Source organism: Equus quagga, chromosome 14, assembly GCF_021613505.1.
Source record: "Equus quagga isolate Etosha38 chromosome 14, UCLA_HA_Equagga_1.0, whole genome shotgun sequence".
Taxonomy (NCBI): domain Eukaryota; kingdom Metazoa; phylum Chordata; class Mammalia; order Perissodactyla; family Equidae; genus Equus; species Equus quagga.
The window spans coordinates 85524152-85546394 of record NC_060280.1 but is presented as its reverse complement, the minus strand read 5'-3'; the positions used below and the strand labels follow the sequence as shown (position 1 = coordinate 85546394).

The 22243-nt window shown below is 39.2% G+C and overlaps 1 protein-coding gene across 1 annotated transcript in view; it reads right to left on the bottom strand.

The window, feature by feature from the left end:
• Positions 1 to 660: 660 nt before the first annotated feature.
• Positions 661 to 22243, bottom strand: part of LOC124252023 (zinc finger protein 791-like) — a 37079-nt gene continuing 15496 nt past the window's right edge. Inside the window, exons 2-4 of the mRNA XM_046685101.1 lie at positions 5889 to 6015; positions 5622 to 5682; positions 661 to 5245 (exon numbers count right to left, since the gene is read on the bottom strand). Coding sequence (XP_046541057.1) covers positions 4036 to 5245; positions 5622 to 5682; positions 5889 to 6015 — 1398 coding nt within the window. The 3' untranslated portion in view covers positions 661 to 4035. The remainder of the gene's footprint in view (positions 5246 to 5621; positions 5683 to 5888; positions 6016 to 22243) is intronic.

Below are 22243 nucleotides of genomic sequence, written 5' to 3'. Positions count from 1 at the left end.
GAGGGCAGGTGCTACCCTAGGGGGTGTTTCCTCATTTAAGACAGGGTTGCCAGAAAAGCCCGTTGAGGACTGGATTCTTCTCAGTCTTTCAGTTCTTCCTAAGAAAGATCCCACAGCACTAGAAAGTACTGAATGCATAAAAATCAGGGATCAAAAGAGTTTAACATTCTCCTAACATATGAAAGAGATTCTGTTAGTCATTTTTCCCATTAATTATATGAATATATAAGATTTTAGATGTATTTGTGAATTCTCACAAATGTATAGTAATATTGCCTTCAAAACATGGAAAATATGCCATCTCCTTGGGCCGGCCCGGTGGTGCAGCAGTTAAGTGCGCACGTTCTGCTTCTCGGCGGACCAGGGTTCACCGGTTCGAATCCCGGGTGCAGACATGGCACCGTTTGGCAAAAGCCATGCTGTGGTAGGCGTCCCACGTATAAAGCAGAGGAAGATGGGCACAGATGTTAGCTCAGGGCCAGTCTTCCTCAGCAAAAAAGAGGAGGGTTGGCAGTAGTCAGCTCAGGGCTAACCGTCCTCAAAAAAAAAAAAAAAAGAAAATATGCCATCTCCAAGAACACTCTTGTGGTGTTAATTTGAACAAAACCCCTCCAATATGTAAGTTAACACTAAAATAAAATGGAAAAGATTAAGGCTTTCTTTTGCTCTTTATTAAACCTTGCAGCTGTTACTGTTGTTATCCAAGCATACAGAAATAAAACCTGTGAATGGCAAAATGGGCTACAGAGCTGTGTGGATCAGTGAAATGAAAGACTTCCAGCCACTCCTGTGATAAGACAACACTATTTCCCATTTCTCCCTTTACTCCATTCGGATATTACTCAAAATGATTCCCTCTCTCTGCAGCTCACCTCAATTATTGCTTGGATGATTGCCTCTAAACACCCACAGGTTTTTTTGGTGTTTCCACTGGGGATCACGGTGGACTCAAATAGACATCACTCTATTCACAGAATACAATGTTATTTTTTACTTCCCTTCAAAGTTCTTATTTCCATCTTATCAGACAAAGCTTTACCATTCATTAATCATCTCTCTTTTCCCACAACATATAAGCACCACGACTGTAAGAACTTGTTTGTTTCATGCTGCTATATCCAAATCCCATCATGCCTTATTTCTGCTAAATAGGGTACATTGACTTTAAAGTGCATGGCATATGAGTGATGCTGAAACACCAGCATCCAGAGCACAGTCTCTGAGAAAAGAAAGGCTGGACTGCACAGTGGTCCTGTCTCTCTCCCTTGCTGGGTTTGCACTGTCTCCCAATTTACCTAAACTCAAAGGCCTCAGTTGAGTCATAAAGGAGATAATAATAATACTATGCAGTATACTAAGAAATGAATTTATGTATTTTAACTAAGGTACATTATGGTAAACAGTGTCTAATACATCATAGGAAACACATCAGTGGATTGATATTAATAGGAAAGGCAAAAGCTGTCCCAGAGGACCAGGAATGACCTGCATGCACTGTAAGGCCAAGTCTTCTCCTGCTGAGGAGAAAAATGTCGCTCACCTCCATCAATGGTACAGTCACTAAGACAGAACTGACAGTATTTTGTAACCATACCAGTAAAAATGGTAAAAGAGAAAATTCTAAATCAAAATTGATTAATATTCCCTTCTTCTTATTAAAATGACTGACTGGAACTTCTTACAAATAAACTTTAGCTCCACTACACTGGTATTGCCTTCTCGAGAACAATAATTAGGTTTAACAAAAATAAAATATTTACTGAAGATAGAATTAAGTTTACCTCCTCACATCATTCAATACAGAACGTGACCTGCCTCCTTGAATAGCAGTCAAATCCACAAACTCAGGCCATAATCTTGTAAGCACCACGTTGGTGTTGCAGCTCACCGTCCTCTACGGTCTGTGTCCTTCTTACTAGAATTCCTTACACCCCTCTCTTTGACTACAAGTGCAATCCTGCAGGTCACTGGCCAAGAGGGCACTGAAAAAGCCATGATTTTATGTTGTGGGTTAAGAACGAATGAGAAATTAGTTTTGTGATAAAAATTGTAACTATAAAAGAATAAAAAATAAAGTTTGAGGAAAAAATACCTGAATTTGTATGCACATGACAAAATTGACTCATAATGTTCAATGAATAAAGAAAATTGCAAAGTATATCTGAAAATCCATAATTAAAATGGATTTTAATATATTCTCTGAGGAAATGAAAACCACAATTATATTTATTAGCACATGATCAATTAGAACAGTTGATAAAATACATCAATGAAACAACTACAGAAGCATTCATTTCACAAAGAAATGCACATAGTTTTAATGACATACAATCAAATATTATTGAAAACATATTGAAGGAATATGTTCGGATATAAGTAACAGGAAACACAGTCTTCCTGACATAAGCAAGGTGACGTTCTCACATGGAAGAACTGGGCAAGGCAGCCGCTGCACGATGCAGCAGAGAAACGAACTCCCATGTCCTTCTTTTGACTGCCCCATTGTAGATGTCATATTGAATCAGGGAAACATGCTCACTAGCTCTACTAACAGCATAAGGTGTCTCCTATACACATTAGACCTTATTCAGATATCATCTACAGAAGAGGAGAGTCAGAGAAGAGTCCTAACCACAAAGGTCTGGATTGGTTTCCTAGTGGACACAAGAAGCCTTACAGAAAAATCCTAACACTAATGGATCTTTGATGTGAAACTTGTGAAAACATCAATGGAAAATACACCGCTAAGAAAATGGAATCCAAACAGTTGGTGATGGTTTTCAATATACTCTTGACTAACAGGGCAAAGAATCCAGAAAACAAGCTGGAAGATGGTTTCCTTGAAGCTCCTATGCAACTCTCTCTCTCCCTGTATGGTGGCTCCAAAATCTGACTACTGCCTTGTCTGCCTCTGCCTTCCAAATGTTACGAAAGTGAGGCTATTGGGGAATTCCAACAAGGAACCATAAAGGGGATGGATTCTTAAAGTTCTAGTTCTTCCTATTACCCTCGTTGACATAACCCAACACAAGGGTGATGCGTCCAGCTCTAGATTTTGTTGCCCTCTCACAGGCCTCTACTTAATTCAAGGTCTATTCACCAAATACCAGGCAGAAGGAAGGACAAACAGCAAAGGCCCAAATATGAAAATAATTCACCAGAAAGTATGCTCTTTGATAAACTTGCCATAAATAAAAATTTGTTCCAACGGTTTAATAGCATGAAAAATAAAAACAGGCTCCTATAACCCTCCCCCAAAAGGAGCTTTCTCTAAGAAAAGAACGATATATACAATGGATGAGGCATATCCAGGAACTGCAATACAAGGCCAGTAAAAAATTCCCAACAAACACAAACTGTCATTTTCCAATGGCCCCTTAACACAGAACAATTAAAACATTATAAAAAATTAAAAAGAAAATACTATTAACTGATTTAAGGAAAAGGAACTACCTAGTATGCTTCTGTACCATTTATAAAGAATGCCTTTCAGAATTATCTCACTTCAATATTCAGTTCTGAAAGTAATTAATAGAAATCCACAATCCAATGTTGCACTTTAAGAAAGAGGCTTGGTAAACAATATATTTACAACTTTTATAACAACTCTTTCATTTTGAAAGTTTTGTAGAACATTATACACAAATTAATTTCCATCAAACTTTCTCTTATTACTCACGTTTACATTTCTTTTTGGTGGGAGTTTCACACAGAGGAACGAAGGCCTATTGAAGCATTTCCCACACTGCTGACTTTCAAGCAGTTTTATCCAGTGAGTCCTTTTATGCCTTCAGAAAGAAATGGGATGACAAAAGACTTTCCCACACCTTTTACATTTATATGGTTTTTCCTCTAGTGTGAATTCTCCCATATCCTCAAAAGTTCGCATGAGAAATAAAGGTTTACCCACTTTCCTGACATGCATAGGGTTTCTCTTCACTATGGGTTCTTACGTGTCTTCGAAGAGAACTTGGAAAACTAAATGCTTTACTACATTTTTTACATTCATAAATGTACTCTCCACTATGATTTCATTTATGTAAATGGAAAACTTTGATGAGAACTGAAGGCTTTCCAGGATTCTTTACATTCATAGGCTTTCTCTCTAGTGTGAATTTTTTCATGTTTTCGAAGAAAACTGGTACGACTGAATGCTTTACTACATTCTTTACATTCAAATGGTTTCTCTCCAGTGTGACTCCTTTCATGTCTTTGAAACGCACTGGGAGAAATGAATGCTTGTTCACATTCCTTACATTTATAAGGTCCATCTCCGGTGTGAAAGATCATGTGTGATCGAAGCCTATATGAAGCTACAAAGGCTTTCCCACATTCCTTACATTCATAGGGTTTCTCTCCAGTATGAATTCTTTCATGTAGTTGAAGAGAACTGGAAGAAGTGAATGCTTTACTGCACATTCTACAACCATAGGGTTTCTCTCCAGTATGACGTCTTTCATGAATCCGAAGAATGCTGGTACGACTAAATGCCTTCCTGCATTCTTTACATTCATATGGTCTCTCTCCAGTATGAGTTCTCTCATGTCTTTGAAGTGACCAGAGAGAAATGAATGCTTGTTCACATTCCTTACATTTATAAGGTCCATCTCCGGTGTGAAAGATCATGTGTGAGCGAAGCTTATAAGGAGCTACAAAGGCTTTCCCACACTCCATACATTCATAGGGTTTCTCTCCAGTATGAATTCTTTCATGTTTTCGAAGAGAACTGGAAGAAGTGAATGCTTTACCACATTCTTTACATACATAGGGTTTCTCTCCAGTGTGATTTCTTTCATGTATTCGAAGAAAACTGGAAGAATTGAATGCTTTACTGCATCTTTTACATTCATAAGGTTTCTCTCCAGTATGACTTCTTTCATGTACTCGAAGAGAACTGTAAAAAGTGAATGCTTTACTGCATTCTTTACATTCATAGGGTTTCTCTCCAGTATGAGTTCGTTCATGTATTTGAAGAAGACTGGGAAAAGTGAAGCCTTTCCCACATTCCTTACATTTATATGGCTTCTCTCCATATTTTTGATAGGCATATGTTTTCTGTTCACTGTGACATATAATGTGCCTATAAAGGAATGAATGATGCATGAAGACTTGTCCACATGCACTGCATTTGTATAGTTCAGCTCCAGCAGTTTTCTCATTCAGATTGGGATTTGGAACAACACTGAAGTTTTCTGCACACTGACTACCCTCTTCACTTTCATAGAGACCCCCTACCGCATCACTTCTGTAAAAAAAGAGAAGCACATTATGAATGATTTCTTTACTAATGATTTTATATTTTTTATGATTTATAGGAAAAGTTTGTTTTCTGCCTGTCTGAATTCTCTGAAATTGAATATACTAAACACTGTGCAAGAGCACTTTATACTTGCTGTTATCACAATAGTGATAGTCATACATAGGGTTTATTAATACTGTTTCCAAGTGAACTATTTTGCAAAAACTGAAACTCTACTTCACATTGCAGAAAGCATATTTGGTGAAAATTTTCTAAGAACATCTAAATTTGAAACAAAAGTTTTATTTGTTTACTTCCTTTGAAAATTTCATAACACACCAGGATTCTCACATGAGACACTGCTTTCTATTGTGTGACTCACCTTAGTTCTCTCTCCTGGTCTTTGTCCTGATCTTCAGCATCATGATCTTCCCATGTTTTTCCTGAAATGCAGACCCAGAAAGTTGATTACAAAGTATTAGAAATTACAGAAAAATTTTTAGATTCTAAGCACATGATGAGCTGTGACCATTTCTAGTTTATTTACCACCATACCCCCCTTTGCACATTCTCCATTTTGGAATAACACTGACAGGCAGGAAACACTTTTTCTCTAATTGAAGAAGTGAAGGAATATCCTCATTCTTACCTATTGATACCAGGTTCCAGAAAGTTTCCCACATCACATCTATGTAGAGTTTCTTCTGTGAAGGATCCAGTAAAGCCCACTCCTCTGGGGTGAAGTTCACAGCCACGTCCTCAACAGCCACTAAGTCCTAAAACATCACAAATATGTGTACAGTAGGATGCATAAGACTGACAGCACTCGACATCCATACTCCCTTTGTATGAAAGTTACATATGATTCTGTCTTCTCCAAACATTTATTCTATGATGTGATCATCAAAAACTTACTGTTTTTCTGTACACACTTCCTCATCAATTGAGCAGCATCATGAACACATGGAAATTGTTTGGACATTTCTACTGTGATCACATTACATCATATTTCTCTCTAACGGTAGGGTCCAGAGCATCATGAGAAAGGACAGAAATGCCATACAAATGAAACAAATATTATTTTAAGACCAATGATTCCTTACAAGAAAAATTCTTTCACCTTCTTCCTTATTACCTATGAGTTATAGCACTCCATGAGACAGAGGGTCAAATCTGCATGAGGTTTCAATGGATAAAAACATAGCAAAGAACTGGGAGCTCCTTTGTCTAGTCCCATCACCAAACAGAGAGTCCAGGAGGCCTGTAGAAATCAAATGTCTAACAAAGCCCAGCTGGCCACGTTGTCCTAAAGTACTCCAGGCCATTACAAATAATCAGATGGAGCTGGTTGAAAGTAAATATTCTTGTTGGGAAGCATTGCTTTTAACTTGTGTAATATTTATCACAGACTCAGTTCTTCCTGTCTCTCTCTACATGATTTGATGGGGCCAGAAAATTATTTGGATCTTAGAGCTCAGACACAAAGAAAAAGGCGTGACAAGTTACACCATAAAATCCCCATACTCATGTGCCTCAAGGTTACTTCCTGCCAATGTTTAGGACACATAGTGAGATAAGAATGTGCAGCAAGAGTTCTTTCTTGTCAAAAGCCACAGTGTACCCTGGGCCTTGCTGTCCCTGAGGAACAGGTTAAGAGGAGCAAAGTGCAAGGGAGTTCATTGAAGTCCACAATGGCTGGATGGTAAATTTGCCCAAGATTAAAAATTATGTGAAGGGTTAAGAGTGCTCTTCTCCAAAAGAATGAAAATCTCCATTCTCTAACTTCAAGAGGAAGTGTTTCCTGACCAGCCACTCTAGACGATGTCCTGCCAACATGTGATCCCACAGTTAAGGAACAAAGCAGCTCTCATTTTTGACCTCACAAGAAGAAAACAAACAAATGAAGTGAACAACTCTTCTTACATCCATCAGAGCCTTGAGGTCGTAGGGAAAACCAGTGTCTCCAAAATTAGGGAGGAGAAAAAAAAGGGCATTTTGAAATATGCCCCAGATATTCTGTTCTTAACAAGGACTGTACTAAACAAAAATCCATTTCACCAGAGTTTAATGCAAAGACAAAGAGAACAAAAAAGACAGAACACAGTATCCATGAAGCTAGGACAACCTTCTTCAACAAAATATTGGCAACCTGAATACAGCAATACATCAAAAAGATCATACACCATGATCCAGTGCGATTTACACCAGGGACGCAAGGATGGTTCAACATCCACAAATCAATCAATGTGATACACTACATTAACAAAATGAGGAATAAAAATCACATGATCATCTCAATAGATGCAGAGAAAGCATCTGACAAGATCCAACAGCATTTATGATAAAAACTCTTAACAAAATTGAGAAGGAAAGTACCTCAAAATAATAAAGACCATATATGACAAACCCACAGCCAACTTCATACTGAATGGGGAGAAACTGAATGCCATCCCTCTGAGAACAGAACGAGACAAGGGTGCCCACTCTCCACACTCTTATTCAACATAGTACTAGAGGTTTTGACCAGAGCAATTAGGCAAGAAAAAGGAACAAAAGGAATCCAAATAAGAAATGAAGAAGTGAAACTCACTGTTTGCAGATGATATAATTTTATTTACAGAAAACCCTAAAGAATCCATCAGAAAACTATTAGAAATAATCAACTACAGTAAAGTTGCAGGGTACAAAATCAACTTACAATAATCAGTTGCATTTCTATATTCTAATAATGAACTGACAGAAAGAGAACTCAAGAATACAATCCCATTTGCAATCACAACAGAAAGAATAAAATACCTAGGAATAAACTTAACGAAGGAGGTGAAAGACCTATACAATGAAAACTGTAAGACATTACTGAAATAAACTGATGATGCCTTTTTGACATAAAGAAATGGAAAGATATTCCAAGCACATGGATTGGAAGAATAACCAAAGTTAAAATGTCCATACTACCCAAGCAATCTACAGATCCAATGCGATCCCCATCAGAATCCCAACGACATTCTTCACGGATATAGAGCAAAGAATCCTAAAATTCACATGGGGCAACTAAAGACCCTGAATAGCTAAAGCAATCCTGAAAAAAAAGGATAAAGCCAGAGGCATCACCATTCCTGACTTCAAAATGTACCACAAAGCTACGGGAATCAAAACAGCACGGTACTGTACAAAAACAGGCACACAGATCAATGGAACAGAACTGAAAGCTCAGAAATAAAACCACACAACTACACACTAATCTTCAACAAAGGTGCTAAGAACACACAATGCAGAAAGGAAAGTCTCTTCAATAAATGGTGTTGGGAAAACTGGAAAATTGGAAAATGCACCTGAAACTTAAAAAAAACAAACCCATCTCCTATCTCAAGGATCTCTCGGGTATTTGAAACAAAAACTCTATTTGGTTCTGCAATTTTTTTGCCTTACTCATGTGTCTCTCAATCAATTTACGCTTTAAAATCTAAAATGCAAATGGAGACTAGAATCAAGGGGCTGCCATCTTCAACGGATAAAGGAATCCAAGGACAGAAACACAAATACTCGAATCACCCCACAGAAGGAGCCTGCTTGCCTGCAGTTCAGAAGGAAAACTCACTTTCAGAAAGTGACCATATTCCCAAATTTAGAGTCTAAGCACTCCCAGTTGAGGTGTAATCCCTACAGTGCTTTGGCTTGGTGGAGGAGGGTGGGGACCCCTGAGCAGCCACAGGAATGCACTCTGGAGCCCCACACACCCTCCCTCTCCTGTGAGCATGGAAGCACTGCCTCCCCCAGGCTCCCATCCTCACAAGTGAGGAAACTCTCAGCCGGATTCAGTCTAAGCTGCTGACCCACATGAACTCCAAATTCATGAACCCTTTGTCCACAGGACACAACACCTGATCTTCACAGACTTTCTCAGTGTAAACAAATTACTCTCTGAGCACACCTACACTGTGGGTGCAAAACTCAAACATAACGTTAAAATGTCCAGGCCTAAGGAACCACAACCACAGCCTCAGAAAAGGCGTCACTCCCCACTCCATGAGCACGTGCACCCCCAACTTTCCAGGGCTCTGCAGCTCCTCTCAGGATAAAGGCTCCTTCCATGGGGGTGTGATCAGTAGGACACCTGCAGGGGGAGGCTCCCCAGGAAGAACAGCTGGGCATGCAAGGCCTTCCCTATGCAGGCTCAAGGGGGCCTTAGCTTGGGTCAATGACAGCCTTTCCATGGAAAATAGAGAAGAATATTATTAGGCACTTCTACAAGCTCAACTAGAAAACTTCAAATATCTATTCCTTCTAGAAAAAAAAAGATTCCAGTTAATTATTATTTCTATGGTAAGAAATCACACTTGAACACTTGTGGTCTGCACGTCTAAGCCCTGGAATTTCATTTGAAAACATCAAAAGAACAGATCTACACACGTTCAGGGGAAGAAAGAGTGAAATACATATTCTTAACAAATGGAATGTAACACAGGAATATTTTATTTTTTCTGAAATTCACCTCTTTGTTGCCTGCTTGGAACTATTTTATATTGTCTTCCATGCTCTATTGATTAAATATGCTTATTGAAAAACAGAGACTTATATCAAAGTGAATAAATCTTTTCAAGGTCACAAACCCAGGGAGGGCCAAGACTGACAGGACAGATCATACAGGAAAATTTCTCAAGAGAAAACTTCACCCAAAGGACTTCCCATAGGGTGTCTGTGCCCAGAATGATTCTGGGGGAGGAGGCACAAGGATTTCATCCAACTTAGTTCCAGGTGGTTATTTTCTTTCCTCACATGTAAAATATCCACAAACATAATCTTTAAAAAAGAGCCATCCATGATGCTGGAGAATAATAATAAACAGTTAAAATACTGAGTTTGTTTGATGCACCATGGAGGACAAATATTTGATAAGGATGCTGTGAATCAGACGGGAAGTTGGAAATAAATTTAGGAATTTATTGCCAGTCCCAGTGATGAGCATCAAGGATGCCCCAGGGAGAGAAGGCCAAGGCGTCCTGCCCTACATACTGATCTATATCATCCTCCTCATCCTCTGGGAAGCATAGGATGTCCCGACCTGATTCGACCTGATTAGTATCCAAAGTTATAGGACCACCTGATAACCAGACTCCACCTGCACTGATACCATTTTAACGACTTTTTACAGGATCTTTCCTTTGTCTTGTAGACAAATAACTCACATATCTATGCCTTATAAATTTAGTCCTACCCTCAACCCACTGCAGCTCTTACTGCCCATGGGTCCTGTCCCCGTGCTACTCCATGCTATTCTCCGAATAAAACAGCACTACCACCAGACATTCAGAGTCCAAGAAATCCTTCTTTCGACTCCTCGGCCCCCAAAGCCTGCATCACCAGGAAGAGCTAGGCTGGAGGAACAGGAATGTGGATTTGACACCCTGCTCCCAAAATATTTAGAAAACTCAGGAAAAAGGGGTGTTCCCTGGGGAGAAGGGAGGAACTGGAGACCCCACAGACCATAGCTCCTCCTACACACATACGCCAGAGGCCGAGTCATGATTCCCTGATGACCCTCCCTGTGGTCTCCGTACAATCTGGGGAGACATGTGGCTGCAGGCAGAGAGCTGCCCAGAGTGGCTGTGGGGTTGAAGTTGCCCTGTACACAATGATGGACAGAAAGCCCTTGGTCCCTGCTGCAAGCTCTGTCCACATGCTGTTGGCCTGAGGGGACTCAGGGTCAAGCAGCACCACTGGGGACTCAGGTCTGCAGGGTCAGGACATGACCATCTAGAGGCTGGATCCCACCACCGCCGCTTCCGACCAGCCCCTCCTCCCCATCTCCTCATCCCGGGGTGTCACAGTCACCATTTCTAGGTCTCCTGGGTCCCCCTGAGTCGTTCCTATGACCCCCACAGCCAGTGCAGATCACAGCACGACAGAGGGTGCCTCAGAGCCACCAGGGACTGTTAAATGTAGCTGACCCATGAACTAGAGAGTTGGGAGGGAGACCAGAAGTCCATCCAAGCATGGTTTTTTGCCCAGCGCACCTGCCCCAGCAACTCCTCTCATTAGACAGTCCAGAACACCCCACCACTTTGTGCCTGAGTGACAGTGGGCAGGAGGCTGCAGGGCTCAGCGGAATCAGCCTAGGCTGCTGGCTGGAATCTGACTCACCTGGACGTTGGCATTTAAACAGAACTTTTTTCCTGACCTGGGGCTGCCTTTATGGTTTTGACCCAACCCTTTGTGAACACGTGGGCACAGGTGTGCTCAGGGAATTCCTGACCGAGTTTCCAAACGGAGCAAGTAAGCTTCCTTCAGTGCTGAGGGCACTCTTGCAAGCATGGTCAACATTCCTAAAATCTGCTGGACTTTGTCTAAGTAACGTGGCCAGCACCAACCCCACAAACTGACACAGTACAAGAAGGGCAAGGAAACTCTGTTTGCCCAGGGAAAGTGCTGTTATATCAGGAAGGAGAGAGGTTATGGTGGGCACACTAACCTGATCTTTTCAGAAAAAAGCTAAAACTATGTAGGGGAGGACAATTCCTCTACCCTCTAGGTCTTTCTGGCTGGTCTAGGAATTAAAGTGACATGAAGCAGAATAATGGGAGAAAATAAACTAGTGTTTTGTTTTTTGTTTTGTTTTTAATAAAACAAAGTTTAATAACATGTATACATGGGAGAAACCTAGGAAAACTGAGTAACTCGCCAGAATGGCAGAAGTCACCACTTTAAACACCATCTTCAACTAAAGACAAAGGAAGACGGTGGGAGTAGTGGTTTAGGGCTTCAAAGAAGAGAAAGGCAATTTACATGGAGATGGAAATGCAAATATTACACAAGTTTTTGCTGGGCCATCTATAGACAATGGACCCAAAAGAGATCTTTTGATAAAACGGCCTTTGCTAGATGTCTTTCTGTCTTCCACACCTAGAATTATATATAGTGATAGAAGGGCCTGTCCCAGGAAGGAACTATCTTAAATTCTTTTAGGCAATTAGAGGGGAGGACAAAATTTCTTTCAGAGTCTCTTTTCCTTAAAAATAATCAAGCCAAAAAGACACATTTTGGGGCCAGTTCTGATCCCCCACAACTACAAAGAAGCTTGTGCTGAGCCTTGAATGTGTTGAGCCCAAGTGCAGATCTAAAGAATGCTGGCTATCAAGAGACGCAAGCGTTTTGAACTGGGAGGAGATAAGAACAGAAAGGGCCAAGTTCTAAGATTCATCTTTTATTATGAAGACAATAAAATTTTGAGGTTATGTTTATTTCAAAAAAAAAAAAAAAAACCAACCCAAAACAGCAAGTACAAACTGTGAGGGGGCCCAGGCCAGGTCACACTGAAACAAGAGGATCTTATGTCCTCTAGGGATCAAAGTCTTGGCATAACACTGCCAGGCCAATCAAGGAACTGTGACCCTTGTTTAGAAATGCAGACACTTAACTGTGACCTCACCATCTGTAATAAAGAGTCAGGCTCTGTTTTAATCTGTGATCCTTGCTAGCGATGAGCCTTCCGCCCATCCCTCCCCAGCCCACTCATGTGGTACTCAACATAAAGAATCCCAGAGCTCTTGGCTCTGGTGGGAAGTTTGCATCCCACAGCCCTAGCCTGGGAGCAAGGACTCTTCTCAGTCTAACCACAGGGTGTCACATGTGCTCATTAAAGTCTCAAGTGAACATTTTACACTGGAAAGAAATTTATTTTAGATCAGTCTTTGCCTGTGTTTCTACAGATCTTTCAAATGTTAACTGCTATAATATCCAAATCTAAGGAAACTGATCCCTATTTTCAGTGATAGAAGAAAAGCAATAAATCCTTATGAAAATATGGGATGCACCAGAAAACTCTGCCTTTGCCCCCAAGTTTTACTGAGGTATAACTGACTAACATAATTGCCTATATTTAAAGACTACAACATGATTTGATATCCATATACAATATTTATACTTGAGAGACAGAATGAAGTGTTCTGGGTCGGCCCCGTGGCCAAGTGGTTAAGCTCGCGTGCTCCGCTTCGGTGGCCCAGGGTTTTGCTGGTTCGGATCCTGGGTGCAGACATGGCACAGTTCATCAGGCCACGGTGGGACGGTGTTCCACACAGCACAACCAGAAGGACCTACAACTAGAATATACAACTATGTACTGGGGGGGCTTTAAGGAGAAGAAGAAGAAGAAAAAGAAGATTGGCAACAGATGTTAGCCCAGGTGCCCATCTTTAAAAAAGAATGAAGTGTTCTCACTACACACACACAAAAAGTAACTAAGGACCTAGAAGTGGAATTTGATGGGTTATATGGTAATTTTAGGTTTTATATTTGAGGAACTCCCAGACCTTTTTCCACAGTGACTATATCACTTTATATTCACACCACCCACATATGACAGTTCAAATTTCTAAATATATCCTCAGTAAAACTCGTCATTACCTCATCGCATGACTCTCGCCATCCCAGCGGTTATGAAGTGGTATCTCAATGGAGTTATGATTTGCATTTCATTGATGACTAGTCCAGCATCTTTTCATATACTCTTGACCATCTATCTTCCTTTGAAAACAGTGTTCAGATATTTTGCCATTTTTATATTTTTATTTGACTTTTTATAATCAAGTTTCAAGAGGTCATTAGATATTTTCGATACAAGTTCCTTATCAGATACATGATTTGCGAAATTTTCTTCCATTCTGTGGGTTGTGTTTTTACTTTCTTGCCTTAAAAAGTTTACTTTCAATTGTGGTAATATACACGTCATAAAATTTACATTTTCACAATTTTTTAAGTGTATAGTTAAAAAGCACATGTCAGAATGTGCTTTCTCAAGCTGGATAATACACCATTGTACGTATGTGCCAAATTTTTTTGATCCATTCATCTGCTCATGGGCGCTTGGGTTACTTCCAGCTATTGGCTCTTTTGAATAAAGCTAATATAAACATGAGTTGACATGTATCTAAGTCCCTGCTTTTAATTCTATTTCAATTCCTAGAAGTAGAAATGCTAGTTCAGATGGTAACTCAGTTTGTCATTTTTTGGAAGAACCACCATGTTGCATTTCATGCCATCAACATAATTTTATATTCACAGCAATAGTGCACAAGGGCTCCAAAGGGTGTTTTCACTCTCCTGATAGTGTTCTTTCAAGTCCAAGTGTCATTAATTTGATGAAGTCCAAATTACCTATTTCTTTTTCCAGTTTTGCTCTTGGTGCCTTATTTAACAATTCTTTGACAATTCCAAGGTCAGGAATTTTTTCCTATGTTTTATCTAAGTGTGTTTACTCTTATGTTTAGGTCTTTATCCTTTCCAGTAAATTATTGTATGTGGTGTCACATAAGGATTAAACCTCTTTCTTTTGCATATGGCTATCCAGTTGGCCCATCGTCAATATATGCAAAGAATATTCTTGCCCCATACTTGGCACTTTTTCAAATATCAGTTGACCACAGATGTGTGGGTTTGTTTCTCAAATGTCAATCTTTCCCATAAACCTGTATATATATCTTTGCGTCAGTACCACACACTCTTGATGACCATTACATGTTACAAAGTTTGAAATCAGGAAATGTTAGTCCTACCATTTCGTTTTTCTTTTTCAAGATTGCTGTGGCTATTATTTTTACTGTTTTTCAAGATTGCTATGGTTTCCTGGCAATTCCACATTAATTTTAGGCAAGAGCTTGCCAATTTGTATAAAGACATAACCTGGGATCACGACAGGTGTGTGCTGAATCTCAGATAATTTAGGGAATAGTGCCATTTCAACAATGTTAATTTTTCTGATTCCTGAAATTGAGATGTTTCCCATTTATTTATATATCTTTTATTTCTTTTGACCATATTTTGCAGTTTTCTGAGTATTTATTTTATACTTATTTGCTAAATTTATTCCTAAGTATTATATTCCTTTCGATTTTGTCAATGTGTTTCTAAATTTCATTATCAGATTGTTCATTGCAAGTGTATAGAAATACAATTGACTTTTATATTTTGATCTTGTATCCTACCATTTTGCTGACTTTAATTGTCAGTTCTAATAAGTTTTTTAGTGGATTCCCTTGAGTTTTCTAAAAATAAGATATCTCAGCTGGAAATAAAGATTGGTTAGAAAGATGTAAAACTATCTTTATGGATTTTATTTCCTCTTCTTGCATAATGGTTCTGGTTAAAATTCTAGTACATTCTAGAATGGATGTGCAAGAGCAGACATCCTTCTTTGATTCTTTATCTTCAGGCGAAGGCATTCACTCTTTAACAATTAAATGTAACATTAGCTGTGAGCTTTCTTAGACGATCATCATGGTGTTAGGAAATTTCCTTCTACTCCTCATAATCTGACTGTTTTAATCATGAAAGGGTACTGGATTTTGTCAATTATTTTCCCTGAGTCTATTGAAATGATCTTGCCATTTTTTATTTTTACTCTATTGGTATCCTTTATTTCAAAACTGGACTTTTACATGTTAACCCAAATTTTCCTTCTTGGAATAAATCCCACTTGGTCATGGTGTATGATTCTTTATATTGCTGGATTGGATTTGCTGGTAATTGTTGTACTGGCCTCACAAAATGAGAGTGAAGTATTCGCTCCATTCTAATTTTTAAAAGAGTGTGTGAAGTACCAGGGGGAAGGTGGGGTGGGGGGTGGGCACAAAGGGTGAAGTGGTGCACCTACAACACGAATGACAAACATTAACGTACAACTGAAATCACACAAGATTGTAACCTATCATTAACTCAATAAAAAAAAAGTTCATTTAAAAAAAAAAAGTGTGTATGAAGAATCAGTATTAAGTAATCTTTCAATTCTTTTATAATATTTTTTAATTTTAGTAATGTCAGTAATATCCCTCTTTCTTTCTGATTGTATTAATTTGAATCGTCCCCATTTTCTGTAGGTCAGTGTGGGTGAAGATTTGTCAATTTTGTTAATCTCTCCATAGAATTCACTTTTGCTTTCACTGGTTTTCTCTGTTTTTTCTATTCCACATCCCATTAATTTCTGTTCTAATTTATATTGTTTCCTTTTCTCCTTGCTTTGGGTTTGGTACCTCATCTTTTTAAGCCTGTGAAGGGGAAAGTTCATGTTATTTATTTGAGATCTCTCTTTTTGGTTAGTATAGGCCTTCATGGCTATAAATTCATTTCTTTGTACTGTTTTAGATTCAGGCCATAAACTTTGACCCTTCAGGTATGATATAATGTTTCTCATTATCTCTAGTGATAGTTTTTGTTTTAAAGTCTATTTTTCTAGAAATTTGTATCATTTCTCCGGCTATCTTGTGGGTGCTGTTTACAGACGTATTTTTCTAGAGCTTTTACTTTCAATCTGTTGGTATCTTTGAATCTAAAGTGTGTTTCCTGTTCATAGCGCACGTTTAGATCATGGCTTTAATTAATTTTTTACTCTGAGGTGACAATCCCTTCCTCCTGTTTGGATAACATAATCCATTCACATATAGTATTACTGACACAGTTGCAATTACACCTGTCATTTTACTTTTTGTTTTCTACAATTACAATTCTCATGTTATAGATAGTTCTCTTGTCCTCCTTTATGGCTTTCTATTGTATTAATAGAATATGTTGAATAATTGAATAATATAAATACATATAGATTGAATAATATAGCACTTTAATTTTTAAATGATTTCATTATATTTGAAGTGTTTTTTAGGAGTTGCTGTACTATTTAACACATACATCTTAATATATAAGAAGAAACTTCAAATTCATGCTAGGTTAATCCAGTGATACATGGAATTTTTACTCATATATAGCTCTATTCCCTTTTGTCATTTTTGTGGTATTATTGTTATGCAGATTCTATCTATTAATGATATAACCAGGGTATCTTGTTACACCTATTTCTTTATGATCTGTAGTCACTCCCTTCACCCAACAGTTTTGCTTCCACCCAAGAACTTTGTGCTTTTAATGAGAAACAAATTACACATATATTATATTTCTACAGAATAAGCACAACAGCACATTAAAAACATAGAACTTCACATTTCTTTTGATATCAGCTAAAAGAAAAAAGAAAATAGATAATTATTCTGTCTTTCACATTTACTTAATATACTGGTGTTTTTGTTTCTTTATGTTGTTAGCAATTACCATCCTGGGTCACTTGCTTTCAACATGAAGATCCTTCAGTAATCTTGTAAGGCAGTTGGCTATTAACACATTTTCTCAGTTTTTGTTTATCTGGGAAAGTCTTTATTTCATCTTTATATTTTACAAGATACTTTTGGTGCATATAGGATTCTTGGTTGACAGATTTTTTTTTCGTTCACTTTGAATGTGTTAGCCCACTGCCTTCCAATCTCCCTTTCCTCTACTGAGACATAACTTGCTATTTTTCCTGGGGTTTCCTGTAAGTGACTTTTCACTCTTTTTCCCAGTGTATGTTTCCTAATTTCTTTTACCTTTGCATGTCTCATATTTTTAACCAGACATTTCCGATAAAATGTTGTAGCAACTCTGGTTACTGATCCCCTTCCTACCAGGACTTTTTATTTTTATTAGCTTATTTATTTGTTCAGCAACTGGATGGAACACTTTACTTAAGTCTGTGTCCTCCACACAGTGAAGCCTCTGATGTAGCTCCTAGAATTGGCATGGCATTGTGCAGATCTACTGTCATGAGACAGTGGCATTGGAGGGCTCTCTTCCTCTTTCATGGATACACTCCATGGTTAAACTAGATTAACTGCTGGCTGATTGCTCTACTGTTTTCAATAATGCCTGGGAGCCATAACTTGCTCTGCCAAATACTCCAGTGAAATTCTGGCTCCTTTGTAGAAATACTTCCTGAAGTCCCTGTTTGATACTTGTTCTGACCCTTGGAAACATCCTTCCAGCAGTCTAATTCCCTGTTTTTTTCCAGAAAACTACTCAGCCTACAGTCCAAGCTGTATCTTCATTAAATACACACATCTACTAATTGCCTTTCACCTCATTCTCCACTTTCCTATGAGTGTCCTTTGACTTGAACTTTTCATGACTTTTTGCTGGCCAAGTTAATTCCTTCGGGGAAGGAATTAAGAGCTGTGGTTTTATGGCTGGTTTCTCCCCCATTTTCAGGCAAGATCTCTGTGCCAGCACTCTGGAAGTGTGGCGGGGACAACAGGAAGCCCCTGAAGAATGGGTGACAACCCCATTCTAGGGGCTGAGTGATCAGTGCAGTGGAGAGACAGCAGCCAGAGTCCTCTTGATTGTCTCATGTTACAGCCACCTCATGAGCTGGGGAAAGAGTGGCCAGCATTCTCAGCACAGCACGAGCACAGCAGAGCCTCTGCACCATGAGGAGGGGCTGGGGCAAGAAGGGTGTCCCCACTTTTCATGTGAACCAATGATGGACTGAAATTCAGCAACAGGTAGCTGAGAGCAGGATGGGTAATATTGAAGTCCTGCTCATTCACAGAAAAAGCCCTTGTTCTGGAAGCTTAAGGAGAGAGCTTTTGGGTGCAGCTCTCTAGAGAGTTCACTTGGTGAGCTGAGATCAGAGAGGAAGTGGACACAATTCTAATACCACAGTCTCCCCTTTCTCACAGAATTTCTATTGATTTTCTTGAATAGATGTTCATTTGCTGTTTGTCTTTAGGACAATTTCCAGAGGCTTCAAATGGTTGTGTTTTGTTTTTGTTGGATTTTTTAATTTATTTACCTTATGCTGAGGAAGAGTCACCCTGAGCTAACATCTGTGCCAATCTTCCTCTATTTTGTATTGGTCACCACCATAGCGTGTCTAATCAGTGGTGTAGATCGTGCCTGGGATCTGAACCTGAAAACCCAGGTCGCTGAAGCAGAGTGTGCCTAACATAACCACTACATCATGAGACTGGCCCCTAAATGGTTGTTTTAAAATAATTTCCACCAGTTTCACTGTGGAGTGGGTCAGTGGAGCTCCTCATATTATACCACCCTGGTACATTTAATGCTCTGCCCATAGTGGAAAACCCTCTCTGTATTGATACACAATTGCACTACAGTCTGTAATATCAATTGTCATTTTATAGAGAAACAGAATTGAGAAAATTAATGTTTATGGTTTGTAGAAATGTACTGCATACTTCAACAAGATTTTATTGAGAGGGTTAACAGATAGAGCTGTGGCTTCCCATTAAAAATATATTAGTCATCTGACTTGAAGGTAAGACTTTAAACCATAAAACTTCTGGAAGAAAATATATGTAATACACTCTTTGACATCAGTCTTAAAAGGATCTTCTCAACTACCATCTCTTCTTGGACATGAGAAATAAAAGAAAAAATAATCAAGTGGGACTTCATCAGACTAAAGAGCTTCTGCAAGGCAAAGAAAATCAGGATCAAAACAAAAAGACAACCCACCAACTGGGAGAAAATATTTGCAAATCATGTACCTGATAAGGGGTTAATCTCCACAACGTATAAAGAACTCACACACCTCAACAACAAAAAAAACCAAACAACCTGATCAAAACATGGGCAGAGGACATGAACAGACATTTCTCCAAAGAAGATATACAGATGGCCAATAGGCACATGAAAAGAGGTTCAACATCACTAATCATTAGGGAGATGCAAATCAAAACTATAATGAGATATCACCTTACACCCATTAAAATGGCTATAATCACTAAGACAAAAAATAACAAATGTTGGAGAGGATGTGGAGAAAAGGAAACCCTCATACACTGCTGGTGAGAATGTAAACAAGTGCAGCCGCTATGGAAAACAGTATGGAGATTTGTCAAAAAACTGAAAATAGAAATACTATATGACCCAGCTATCCTACTAGTGGGTATCTATCCAAAGAACTTGAAATCAACAATTCAAAGTGACTTATGCAACCCTATACTCATTGCAGCACTATTCACAATAGCAAAGACATGGAAGCAACCCAAGTGCCCATCAACTGATGATTAGATAAAGATGTGGTATATACACACAATGGACTACTACTCAGCCATAAAAAATGACAAAATGATCCCATTTGCAACATCATGGATGGACCTGGAGGGTACTATTAAGACAAATACCAGGTGATTTCACTCACATGTAGAAGATCAACATACACATGGACAAAGAGAATAGTTCAATGGTTATCAGGGGAAGGGGGCAGAGGGTGGGCACAGGGGGTGAAGGGGGGCACTTCTATGATGATGAACAAGTAATAATGTACAACTCAAATCTCACAATGTTATAAACTATTATTAACTCAATAAATACAAAACCCCCCAAAACCAAATATATATATATATATATATATATATATATATATGTTGGTCATTTGATAATAAACTATTGTTTAAAAATAAAACCACAGGGCCCAAATGGAGTCACTTCTTCTAGGCCCAGGTTACCAAACTAGGGCTTAATACCTAACCTAACTGCAGCTTCAACCTTCCCCAGGAAAGTACGCTAACCAGTCAGTATACGATTTTCTGGTCAGCACCAATGAGGTAATCTGCCACATGGCTCTATCCCCCAAATGAAGATGAAGCAATCCACCTAACAGGACTCTTTTGTCCTCAAAGGGAGGGAACCTTGCCTGAAATACTCCTCTATTCTGTTTATGACCTCCTTGTCCTGCCTTTAAAGCCATTCCCTTTCTGTAGCCCTTTGGAGCTCCTCTCTATTTGCTAGATGGGATGCTTCCCAACTGATTAATGGCTCAATAAAGCCAATTAGATCTTTAAAGTTTACTCGGGTGAATTTTTGTTATTCAACACTATTAAGAACAACACATGGTTCATGCACTTATCTATCATAAAATGTTTATTGTGAATATCAAGTTTCAAAAACTCAGCCTGAGATTTCAAAGTGTGTCTAAAGGCTGCTCCTAGCATGGCTTCTAGCCTTGGCATCTAGACTCCCCATGCCCATGCAGATAACAATGTAATTCATTACGTGTAAGTCTTTTCAGCATTTATGTAAAAAGCAGCAATTTAAAGAACCTATTTTTTCTTCCCCTTGATATGCAAAGATCATGTGGTTTACTTTGTGAAATATGCTTGGTTTTCTTGTTCATGTAAAAATGAATCCTGCATCTATTTTCATAACAATGGTGATGTGCCACCAGCACATGTGATAGAGAACCCTGGAGAGCTGCAGCTAATGTCCCTAACCAGGCCATCCCTGATCTAAGATGGGACCCAAAGCAGGATAAGTCAAACTCCAGCCATCATGCTAGAGGATGCCCTGGCCAAAGGTCCACTTCATCTTCACATTTTTACAGATCTGTAAATCATTGCCAATGGTTTCGGTGACTGGCAACAAAAACAACATCAACTCCTTATCCAAGGTCACATTTTTGGAAGAAAACACTCTGGGAGAATCTTGCTCATAATCATGCAAATACATAAGAAGCTCACACATGTCTCTGCACGTACTAAACATCAAACCGCAGAGCCTCACTTCAACCCTCAGGCTGATAAACTACTTACAATTTGTGAAACACATACTGACACCTCAGCTGTACTCACAAGCAGAGAAAAGAAAGGGGATGGGGAGGCAGGCTTTGGGGTATCAAGCCATTGAGGTGTCCCTAACACACACAGACACACAAACTCTCAGAGTTACTGAGTCAAAGACATACAGATGCTTCCACAGACACACAGAGCCCAGGCCCTCTGCACTCGTCCCCACTTTTCTTTACTCTTTAGGGCCAATCATCAGATATGTTGTATAATTTTATTTATATATCTTCTTTGTTCTCTCCTAAAACGTCAGCTTTAAAGCAGAGGGGATATTTGCTCTGCTTTGTTCACCAAAGCACCTGCCAGAAGGCCCGTCACACCAAAACTTCTTGCATATCAGGGCTCAGAGAGAGACAGACACACACAAACGGAAGTTTTACACAAACCTCATCACAGGCCCAGGTCTTCACAAATTGTTCTCACTCCCATCCCACCTGGTAGAGGGGTGTCTCCTGGCTCCCAAACCAATCCCCGAAGAGGGGGGTCTCAACCCCTCCAGATGGGGAAGGGATTTCACCACACAGTACAAACAGGACATCTCTACAAAAAACACAACATGGGAGAC